Here is a 12,744-nt window from a genome sequence, read left to right on the forward strand (position 1 = left end):
TTCACTCTACACAGGAACGAAAGAACAAAAAAGGACCATTAGAACAAGGGAGTATATAAATATACATTTATGTAAATGTCAGATAACAAGATTTACTGTATATAGATGTAAAGTGAAAGTTTCCAATAGTTGCCAATAAACAGATGTTACTGAACCAGTTTCTGTTTTAGAATTTGTTGTAGTTACTGTTGCTAAATCTTTTTGCTGTTGTGCCCGAGGGACAGAAGTTCCCTTTGTGCTTATTATACTTGTTTCAGACGCTTGAGGTTCAAAGTACAGTTCTCAAGAAATGCAGGTTTGGTGAATAACATGAAACTACAAGTAAAACTCCTCAAGCTGCAATGTTAATTCTTTCTGCCAAGCAGCCTGTCCAGGAAATGTCATTGTACTAATTAGAGATTTTTTATTGTATTCTGATACCAGTGTGGGTATTTCTTATACTGTACCACAAATATGCAAATTAAGTGCAAGTGAGTTGTGTCATGGTGCATTAGTTACAAAGGAACAATTAAAAGTTAAATCTACACTGAAGAGAAGATACACATTTTGGCTTGAGCTATCTTCAGGTGTGAGTGTATTAATATGTGAATCTGTTTCATGGATCAGGGTTTATTCTTCTGTTCTTCGATTGCACCTGCCTTACGATTTTAACTACAACTGCATGCCTACAAGTTGTCTTTATTTTCAGCCATACCAACCCAATGGGATCAGAACTGGACAATCCCACTATAGAATTTTTCAGTGAAGAATACAGAATATCTCTTTTTTCCCCACAATCTTTGTTTAATCTGAGAAATTTGAGTTTTTTAAGAGCTAAACCAAAGATAAAAAGCAACACTTGACACCAGGTGCACAGCTTCATCCCCAAAGGTTTTCCGGGTCATCTTAAATCATGAGCAGCCAAAAACCTTTGAAAAGCGTTTAATTGATCCAATTAAGATAAAAATTAAAGACTGTTGCTGGATTCCCACTTACTGTGGTTTAAATTGTCTGCAGCAATAATATTAGTATACTAGATTAGTTCAAAACTGCTGTTAGAAATAACCTAAAACTCTTTATGGAAGACTTTTCATACTGTAGCACACAGCTGAACCTTGTGAAATCAAGTATAAATTATGTGAGTGATTTGGGTTGTGGGAGTCTGGAATAAACTACCCGGCCATGTTGTTGATACAGTACGTTGGCTTCTTTGAAGAAATGGCTGGATGAGATCCTCAGATCAATTAGTTGCTAACTACCAAACGGGCTAGATGAGCTATATGGACTCGTCCCATTTGGAACAGTTCTTACATTCTTATTGTGTATGTGTGTTTGAAGATTCCCATTCCACTTTTTATTTATTAGTCCTGGCCTTTAGTTGAAGTGAAACAGCCTTTAACAATGTTGTTTTGCTACAATACATTGATATTGCACAAACTAAGTCTATAAATAAATAAAAACAAACTCCCCTTTGTATACAATTCGGGAGGTCTGATCTCAAGTCACTAGCATTGTTTTTTAAAATCAGTAATTCCAGCAAATCATGATGGCTTCCAAGGCAGTGAAACAGCTGCACTGAGTTGGTGGATGAAATAAGACAAGGTCATTCCTCTAAAAACCCCTAAGGGGAAAATGTAACCATCTATTTTATTTGAAGACATGCATGCTCATTTGCTTCCAGTTAAAGATTACAAAAGCTAGCAATGAATATTCTGACATTCTGTCTGTGCAGTGCACTGCGAAAAAGAAAAGGCATAAGTTAAGAAAGCTATGGACTAACAAGACAAATTCAGGGAGTACTGACAGGAACTGGTCCAGTCCCAGTGTGACCTGCATGGTCAAAGTGTTTTTGCAGTTCCAATCACAGGTCTCAGTTAACATGTTTCAGAAAATGTGAAGCTTCATTGGATGTTTAAGATTTCCTCAGACGTTTTCCTAAGAATGTTTTCCAGGCTTTGACACCACCACAGCTACTTTACTTCACTTAGTCAAATATTTAGATCAGCTCGGCGTGGGCTTGTGTGAAATGAAAGCCTGAAGAAACTGAGGTGTAAACCCCAGAGTGCACGAGTCTGATCACAGTTCACAAACAGCTCTAGCATAGTCTGAGCTGGCATATCATTCAACATTTCATTTCCCAAGATAAACATTGGGAATTCTGCTAGCACCTTTCAGGAATCCAGCAGTCATTAGAATAATCTTGGAAGGCTATGTTTTAAATAGCGCACCACAACATTCAAAATTTCACTCATAACTTAAGTACCATGTTACTTTATTAGTTTAAAAATGCTTTCTTTAAAGAAGCGATTACATTTTCATTTTCTTATTATAATAATAATAATAATAATTGCTTACACTTATATAGCGCTTTTCTGGACACTCCCCTCAAAGCGCTTTACAGGTAATGGGGACTCCCCTCCACCACCACCAATGTGCAGCATCCACCTGGATGATGCGACGGCAGCCATAGTGCGCCAGAACGCTCACCACACATCAGCTATCAGTGGGGAGGAGAGCAGAGTAATGTAGCCAATTCATAGAAGGGGATTATTAGGAGGCCATGATTGGTAAGGGCCAATTGGAAATTTGGCCAGGACACCGGGGTTACACCCCTACTCTTTTCGAGAAGCGCCCTGGGATTTTTAATGACCACAGAGAGTCAGGACCTCGGTTTTACGTCTCATCCGAAGGACGGCGCCTGTTTACAGTATAGTGTCCCCATCACTATACTGGGGCATTAGGACCCACATGGACCACAGGGTGAGCGCCCCCTGCTGGCCCCACTAACACCTCTTCCAGCAGCAACCTTAGTTTTTCCCAGGAGGTCTCCCATCCAGGTACTGACCAGGCTCACACCTGCTTAGCTTCAGTGGGTTGCCAGTTGTGAGTTGCAGGGTGATATAATCTTTGTGTTTATAAAATGAGCTCTCCCAATGACCTTTATTCGAAGCATACATAACCAATGTAAAGAAAGCATAAAGTATCAGTATATACAGTTTATTATTATTCAAATAATAATGCTGATAAAGAACAAGCAGTCAAAAAGTTACTATACAAACCCAGTTTTTCAGACTTTGAAAGCTTACAGAGTTTATTTTTTAATCAGACAGAATTCCATTTTTTTAGAATTCTGACAGATGTTGATTTTTTTCCCTATAATGTGAGAAATGTGATCCCACTTCTGCTCAAATACTTTACATGCACAATTACGCACTAGCTGTGTGGGTAACACCAGTTTACTGACATCAATAAAATAACAGATACATGCTTACATAATATGGTTATTACTGTAAAAACTTTTGATTAATATTAACGGCAGCATACCAAAAAGTTTTTTCCAATTTTCCTCAAGTGATTTATTCACCTTACTTGAACATATCCCCCTTGATTTGCAGGATATGCAATTAGAAAGCTCTGTTAACACAGTCTGGTGAAAAAATGTATAATATGTTTTGTTATTCAAAAAAAATAATGGGCTGCCATTTTAAATTACTAATATGTCTTTCCTCTTCCAACCTCAGCTAATCTAAAATAAGATTAATTATTTTGATTAGCTCATCAATTATCTGGTAATCTTGATTCAATTTCCTGCAACATTTTGATGTCATAACAGAAACAGATAGATCATGATAGCAACCATAAGCACCTTTGGGAAATATTTTTCTAATTCAACATTTTTCCTGTAACTGACAGATCGGTGCAATTTTCAGTTAAGCAATTTCATTATGTTCGAAAAAAATAATATATTTAGAACTAAATACTGTTTTGTTCTCATGCAGACATTAACTGTTTAATATGCAAAGTATTCCCCAAAGTTCTCACTAATGGTAGTTCTCACTGATTTGCTAGCTTTTGAAAAGACCAGAGGCAGACAAGAACTGAGGTGTGTGATTTAAAAATCATAACACTATTTCAGCTGAAACACTTAAGTGAATACAATGGCTTAAATGGAACTATCCAGAAACTTCTGTATTTTGGCAAAGCTCTCCTGCATTCATTTAAACTGCTCTTGATAAAAAGAAAAAAATGTATAGCACTTTACTGCAGAAACAATGCAGAACAGGGTGTGTTTTGTGCTGGGATAGTGTATAGCTGAGTATCCCTTTATCCCACATAAAACAGATCCTAATACAAAAGACTTTGATGGAACTTGATACATGACGTCATGCCAAGAGGATTACATAATATGTTTGGTCCCAGACTGACCAATCAGAAACAGTATTCTCTCCTATTACATAGAGTGTATTTTGTAGGCAACATGGAATATAGCCATCATAACAGAATCCAAAAGCACATTAATGCACAGAATGTCTCATATGTAAATTTATAATACTTAAGATACTGCTTAGTAGTAGAAAATCTACACTGAAATCTGTTTATAAACTGCATGTTTAGAAACCATTTTAAGAGTGATTAGCAAGGTGTTTCTACAGTGCAATTATCTGTTCCTTCCCCTATGAAATATCCAGGAATGGCTTTGATTCAAACACTCCAACAAAGGTGAAATAAGCCATTTGGAAGGTGAAGCACTAACTAGAGCCCAAGCTAAAGAAAGCATGAGAATGAAATGGTACTTGAGTTGTATGAATCTGTAATTTCTCCTGCTTATGAAAGATAAGATAAGCAGCTGGGAGCACAGGGTTCAAATTATGCCTTATTCAGAGAAGACACAAAAGGCATACTGTGCTTCAGTTCACCTGCCAATCTCAATATGAACAGTAGAGAAGACGAAAAAATAAACATTTGCTACATATTTATTTTTCAGAGTGAGTTTGATTAAAGTTATAAGTAGTATTTTTTTTTTATAGAAAATAAAGCAGGATTACTCACCGTTACAAGTACATTCAGGGTTCATCCTTATGATTTTGTCTTTCTTATCAACAACCAAACCAACAGATTCACTGACAATGTGCTTGGGACACATTTAATGTGAAGTGCAAACAAATTAATACAAAACAAATCACTGGCATGCTACTTTTGAATCACCGTCATACAGGAAATGATGCTATATTGTTCCTCTTATGTTTTTTGTAATTTCTATACATATTGTACACAATTCACTTAATTTAAAGTGTCCAGGACATTTTTTCTTCCAATTGCTACAGCAAAAGGAATAATACAACTATAAAATGCATCGTGAACAATTTTGCAAATAAATACACTCATATCTGTCTACAAATACCTAATTGTCAAACTACATGAACATATTCCATAATAAGAGACTGGAACACAAAACTGAACAAAACTAAATTAAACTCAAGACATTCTCGTGGTTTAAAGGTGCATACAAATATTGTAAGATTAAATTATTTTCATTGAAATATATTTCTTCTAAAATCAATATGGTTTTAATGCTGACGTATTAGATTATAAGCTTATATGATAGTTAAAAAACCTCCTTATAGTGCATATAGTTTGTTTTTATTTACTAAACCTCCTTATAGTGCATAGTTTAAAAACAAGAAAAATGTTAATAAAAGTCAAGAACAAACTTTGTCATACAAACAAATACAAACATGCAAACTGGCAAATATATTGCTTTAACACAGGTAAGGTATTTTGCAATTATTTGTCAAAAAAGAGTAGGCTATATTTATGTTCAGCAATACAGAAACATTAAATTATAATAAAATAAACATTTAGATATTGTTTTAAACTAGGTACAGAGACACTTTTCAGAAATGCTTGGGTTTTTTTCAGTTGGACATACAGATTAGGTCAGTTCCTGGGTTTTGGCTTCCTGGAATCCTGAGTCCAGATGATGAGCTTCTGTAGCAGGGTCCTGAGCCTGCTCACTAAAGCTCAGCTCAGGAGATCTGGCAGTTGCACATGTCTACATCATGGTTGAATCACGATTCATAGGCATCCATTGAGAAACAGCTGAATGCGAAATTTGGCTTAAAAATCTTAAAATAACTACGACAGTACGAATGGCCTCCCATCATATGTGAACCGTTTTATACCTTGTTTGCATAAGGGAGCAATGGTATCGACCGAAATGAACTTCCAGCAATCGTCATCAGAATTATGTCTCCCTAATCAACTGCTTCATGCCAGCCTTTTGCAAAGCCTGTGCATTAAAATTACAACCTTTATTACACTTTAAAGGTCAGTTCTCGATTGAGTAGTACATCAAAAGCTCACTCAACCTGAATATGCAAACATTCCCAATTGGTCATTAATCTTTTGAGCTTGCCTGTTAAGATTTTGATTCCACCTTCAGGAGAGCACACTTTGGGTTACAATCAAGAAGGTGATAAGCCATTATATTGTCCCAGGTAAAAGTTCCCTGGTATCTTTGTTTATTTCCTCTTGACTTAAATTACATCAAGCTGGTCTCAAAGCAATTAAATTTGGAATTAAGTACTCACACGCACTGACTTGCTGTGGGTACACTGAGGGTTACTTGTGAAATCTATTGTGTTACAACAGCAGTAAAGGCTGCTACTGTTACATTGTTTTATTTTTTTCTGATTCATTAAACTGGTTTACTGACATGATCATTGCATTACCATTACAGAAGGCAATATTGTCAGAATGCCTCTTTCCCTCATTTGCATACACTGAAGGTAATTCATTACAAGATGATGATGGTAAATGGCTTTTACATACTCAAGTGCTGGCAATAACCGCATAGGCCTGTCAATGGGAAAAGTTTAATATTTTATGCAATTTTCACATGACCACTATGTCAGTATTTGACATGATAATTGTATCAGTGATAAAAGATACAGTATACATTAAATGTTGCTGTGTCAGAAAAGCACTTTGGTGAAATCTGGGGACAATTTTCATTTCTGACATTAATGTACTGTAGGTACACATCAACTTGACTGAAATAGTTAAGGGTGCTGTCAGGAGAAGGGGGGCTTACAGCTCTTTTGTTGGCCAATATGTGTATTCTACAAAATCATCATTTCACAGTTTATATCATGACACAAGACAAAGGCTGAAACTCTTAAGCTCAACAGAAAACAAAACTAGAAATCTTTGTCAGAAGCAGGATGGGGAAACACAGCAAAGCCCTGTGCACTCGTGCAGCTCCTGTGTGTTTATACTGTATACAGGTATGTGCCCTATACTTCCTTGCTACTTGATCTGTAGGACACATCTAATGTCAAAAATCCTATCAGATTTTACATTTTCATTGCTTTCATTAATAGTGTTTTCACCTAAAATGATGTATTGATCAGTTATCTAATAATGCCTGTGATTATCATATTAGAATAGGACTTTCTTTACCTCTCAAAGCAAGTCTGTTGTGTTATGTGTGTTGTTTTTTTTCAAAAGCTCATTCATTGCTTGTGTTTCATTTGCTGTGTTTCGAGTTTAGCTGCTGACATGGGTTCTGAGTTTTATGGGTGAAATGTACTCAGCACCCACTGTTTGACTCCAGATGTGTGTCTGTCTTATATGCCGAGGAAAGCCTCCTTGGTACAGAAAAGCCTGTATGACTATTGTTAGTTCTTTTTTTTTCTAAGATTTCATAAAACTGAAAAATTTATTTATTAATTTACAAACAATTGCATGCACTTTTTTACACTATGGGTCATGGGTGTCAGGAATAAAATGATCCAGTGTTAGTTAAATCCATTCTGGTCTTCTACAGGTTCGTCTTCCTCGTGTTTCTAATTAATTTAGCTGGTGAAGAAATTACTCCTCTACCCCACTGCTTAAGGATCCATAAGAATAAAAGACACTATACAAATGTAAAAAACGTATTACTCCTTAATATAAAAGATACTGAAAGTATAAACATTTTAACTGGGAAAAATAAGCTAAGCACTTATAGATAAATAATGAACATTTTAGATATTTTAACATTTACAGTACTGTATACAGTATGTGCTTATATTAAAGTATAGCTTTAATACATCATCTACTTTGCTTAATATATACTGTATTTTAAAATTAAGTATCCAGTTTTATTGAACCTTTACCATGCACCTGTTACAAGTAACAGGATCTAAATAAATTTCAACTATGATACTTACAATGGACTGCAAAACACTAACATGCATGAATTACTTAATCATGTATTGCTTGAAATTTTGTTTTTTTGTTTCTATATATAGCAACAAAGTATACAATTTGAAAGCTTCTGTGTAAAGACATTAGGCTGTATTAAACATACTGTAAATTTCAGAAAAACACACATTATATTCTCAAATTCTATTAGCATAACCAAACACCAGCATAAGTAAGAGAGTATTTGAAATAAGCAAATGATTTAATTTCACTAAACATGTTTGATCCTTGGCACAAGTATATTTCAGTATTTTATACTGAGGTTGTAAAATATTTCTAAATATGTGTGTATAATTACATGTTTTGAGAATTGGGCATTTTCAAACAAGGAAGAAAGTACGTTTAAAGAATACACTTAATGTGAATACACTTCAGAAAAAAAATTCACATGTTTCATAGGCTTTCAAACTGCACATTTTCTGTTCATGTTCTATGTCGTTGAACTTCACTGCATCAGTAGGCATTAATGCTTTGGATTTTGGAACAAAAGAGCGTTACCAAAAACAAATAAAATCCTCATTATTATCCAAGCAAGCTCAATTTGAGTCACGCTCCATGCTTTGGACACTTTAAGGTAAGTTAAGGAATGAAATGGGGAAGTACAGTAACTGCAGTGGGACAATAACAAGGCAAGTTAGTCAGAATGTAAATAGAACCTCCAGTGCTGCAACAGAGGAGACTCCCAACTTCCTCCTGTCCGCAAGTGCGTCATGGAACATTCCAAACAGACAACTAAACTTCACAACCAAAACACACTCCGCAGGCTCTCAGCTGACCTGGGCAGGAACACTACAGGGACCATCTGTAGCTTTTCCACTCTCCTTTGCAAAGTCATTATTGAAAACATGCACTGTTGCACCCCTTCAGCTGCAACTCTTTAATTATATTAATCAGCTCTTTTTAGTGTAGTTTAATGAAGTTATACCAAGTGTATTAAAATGAATGATATATTTTTTTACTGTACACTATGTAAATTTCACTGTTAATATTACAATTAACTCAGTGTCTTTTATAAGGAGGCAGTAACACCAATTATTGGTAAAACTGTACTTTACTATCATGAACTAGCATTTGTCAGCTCATTAGTTATTCGTTGAATAAAGAAATAGTACAACTGTCTTTCCCAATACAGTAACAAAACATGAGTATTTTCCAGAACTGCAGACCTTAATTTGACCTTCTAAATGTACATATTTTGCTAAACTGCAACATAATTCACTGTTATTCCTGAAACAACTCATTTGAGAACCATAAGGACACGAATGACACTCCTTTCTTACTAAAAAAGGGGAAGCAAGACCACACATAAAGGCCGTCAAATTCCTGCATGTAAATGAGTTCTTAAATATTTTTTTTAAATGTTTCAATCTATGTTGCAACTTCTCAAAACAAAAAGGAGATTCGTGCTGTCAGTTATCATTTTGCATATACACGTTAAATATTTCAAAGCAATGATGCGAGAAACGTGAAATAAACAACATTAAAACAAATCCAAAAAATATCTATATAATGTCCAGTTATAGCACTGCAATCATTGTTAATCCAGAAACCCAGAACTGTTGAGGCTCAGTCTTTGCAATGTTTAATTATTTGAATAATCTGAATATGTTTAAGTTGAACACAGTCAGAGTTTGACCACTTTTTAAACACTGTTGCTGAAAGAGTGACAGATCTGGCACGCTGGATGTTTTCAGCTGGAAAACATTCAATGGACCCTTTAATAAGTACAGGAGGTGTACGACACCCACTTACCCTTCAGGTTTTTTGGATGATTCTGTTTTGTTCGTGGCATGATTCCTCTGGTCACAGGCGCAGATATGGGTGCGTCATTGCCTTGCTTGCGAATGTTCGGCTGAGGAAGAGTGAAGCCCCCTAGCTCCCACCTCCCCCGCCGCCCCGGGTCACTGTCGGGTCAATGTCGGCTTGTCTGGTGGGAAGAGAAGAAGCAATCCGATAAGCACCTCATCGATGAAACACCCTCATCCTGTAGTGGTCTTTTTCACCAGAACATGCCACATGTGCTTTCCAAAGTGTACAAATGCACAAAAGCATACAGCATTGATCAGAAACAAATAAATTGTTAAACAGTCCATTTTATAGTTGAGGTGACTCAAAAATGAAGACATTTAGATCCCTAATGTATGGATTTAATGGCTTGCACAGTGAAAAGCTGGTTCATTTTGCGAACCCAGTAATATAAGGTCATTATTCTCTTCATACAGAAAATAACCCTAATAATGAAATCCCTAGACACAGCTTAGTCTTCTTATTTCTTCCCACTTAAAACATGAACATTAAAATGTCTGCACCAGTTTTATTTTATGGGGCCTGGAGCTAATGCTTCATGTGAATCAGAGTTGGGCCTGTGACTTCACCATGTGAAAATAATGATTCTGTCCCAATACTGTTTGCATATATGTGTGCAAATTTTCATCCACAGCCACATGCAGCAGAGACCAAGATCCATTGAATCCATTATCTATTGAATGCTGCAGTCAAACAGAAGATCCTACTGTGAATTAAATTAAGGCCTGTCGACTAAACCTGTTTGCTCTTCCTAAAATAACTAAAGAACTGAAAGAACACACTTCTTACAGCAGTTTTAAACAAGAAGTGTTCAATGCAGACTTAATTTGCATTGGAGTAAACGCCGCTAACTACAGTGACCTTGTCTAGACTCGTAAACGTTAATGAACCAAGAAACTCCAGTGTTTATATAAGTGTTACTTAGGCAGGGACTTACACAGGGCATTTACTATAACTGTCTGAAAGATAAGCTCTCAGTCTTGACCTGTGTTCCCACTTCAGCAACTCAGTGAAAAAAAAAACAGGTTCTGTAGTACTCTGAAAATCTCTTGGCAGGAAAGGTAATACAAGCAGGCCCTCTCATATAAAATATTAAAAGAACAACAATGGGTAACTGCATCAAGGCTACACAGAATGCAGGGAGAATGAGGGAAAGTTCTTATCAGATGGGGCTGGGTGGGTGTACAGGTTACAGTACATTATACAGTAATTGCAAATACAGTACCACGCCCTGTGTGTGACATACTATAAATCTAACCCATGCAGCTTTTGCAAAACTAATGCCGCAGTTAAAGGAATCTGATGGATTTACTACAAGCTGCACACCTTCTGCTGTGCCTAATGTACACTCCTAAAAATTCACTCAGTTTTGCAACACAATGGATCTGAACTCCAACCTTTTAATTGTGGGCCGTTCTTATTCCCTCCTTAGATACAATTTATAGCGTATGTACAAACATCAGACAATAGTACTGAACTGTGCCAGCTTCCTTGCAACCTCTCTAATAGTTTTCGAATGAGCCCTGAACATTAACCTCGAATGACAATGAGCCGAATAAAACTGAAAACTAAAAATAGTCATAAACAAACCAATGCATAAAACGCGATCTGAAAATAATTTTATTTTACATGGCAGACAGGAGAGAAGATTTTTTTTTGTTTGCTTTAATATTTGTAAGCCGCAGCAATGACATCATTTCACTAGGGAAACAGCGCTGTTGGAAGGCCAGGGGTTTTACAGAAAACGTTGAAGTCTAAACAACACAAGCAGATGCAACTGTTTTTAATGGAAAATTACATCCCATCTAAAATTACCCGTGTAAACTAAAATTGTACCGGAAGATAAAACAAATGGCCATTTGGGAAATGCTTTCATTTTTAAAGCAATGATTTAGTGCAATGCTTTCATTTTAAAACAAATATTGATAACCGAATTGAAATAGCTGAATGTTGAGTGAACGCTGACAGAACCACCAAAGCGAAAAATGGAGTGATCGGATATCTTATTCATAATTATTAAGGGCAAGAAACACATTAAATGATTTTCGAAATACACACGCCAAATGAGAAATGTTGAAGCAACAAAGCATGTGAAGAGAGGTTATTAAACTTGCGCAAACCGTTAATAATTCTGATTCACACTGATTCACTTTTTTTTTGCAAAAGCATCTCCTACAGTTAGAAAATAATCCCACTGAATTAATACAGCAGATGCTACTACTACCGCTGCTAAAATAACAATAACAAGGGAAGCCCATTATGGCAATGGACATGACTGGAGTGATGAGGCATTTTCCTTTCAGCTGTTTAACATACCGATATAAAACACACACAAAAATGTATTTGTATTTTTGAAAAGACATGAAAGAGAGGCGCTTCCTTTGTCGGTTTGTCGGCGCTGTGTGCAATTTCCACATTCCTCCCCCCCAAATCCTAGAGCTACGATGGGGGCGGGCAGAGCCCGTTTTGGCACAGGGGCAGCTGTGCAGGACGCACCTGCCCCTGCAGCAGTCGGACAGGGGGGTGGTAGTGCGCGACACTGGAGGCATAGCAGTCGCCCAATGTTATTTTTTTTTTAATGTTGAATTAGACTCGTTTTGGCGTGGTGTCTGAATGACCGGGGCACACGCGTCTGCCCTCCCCGCCTCTCTCCACCACATGCCCGGAGAGCTGCGCAGAGCCGGGCACAGCGCAGACGTCCTCCGTGCATGTCACCAGGCGCGCACGGAAAGCGGTTAAGGGGAGGAGCCGGGGAAAACCCCTCCGTATCAGGGACTACGAACAGGCGCTTCCCAGTTCGTCAAACGCGACACGGCTCGCCAATTCGCAGCAACAAGGCTGCCCCGCACCCCATCCGGAATGAAAAACCCAAACTCTGCCTGAGCCCACCCCGTTTACCCAGAGTGACAGGCTAAAGACAGAAGTCCCCCC

At 37.0% G+C, this 12,744-nt stretch overlaps 1 protein-coding gene across 1 annotated transcript in view; it reads right to left on the reverse strand.

Annotated features, from left to right (window-relative positions):
• hivep1 (HIVEP zinc finger 1) overlaps positions 1-12,362 on the reverse strand; it is an 81,665-nt gene extending 69,303 nt beyond the window's left edge. The window contains exon 1 of the mRNA XM_088602303.1: positions 12,310-12,362. Within this exon, the coding sequence (XP_088458429.1) occupies positions 12,310-12,362 (53 nt within the window). The remainder of the gene's footprint in view (positions 1-12,309) is intronic.
• Between the last annotated feature and the right edge of the window lie 382 nt (positions 12,363-12,744).

The sequence above is a fragment of the Lepisosteus platostomus genome, chromosome 12, assembly GCF_059453375.1.
Source record: "Lepisosteus platostomus isolate fLepPlt1 chromosome 12, fLepPlt1.hap1, whole genome shotgun sequence".
NCBI classification, from domain to species: domain Eukaryota; kingdom Metazoa; phylum Chordata; class Actinopteri; order Semionotiformes; family Lepisosteidae; genus Lepisosteus; species Lepisosteus platostomus.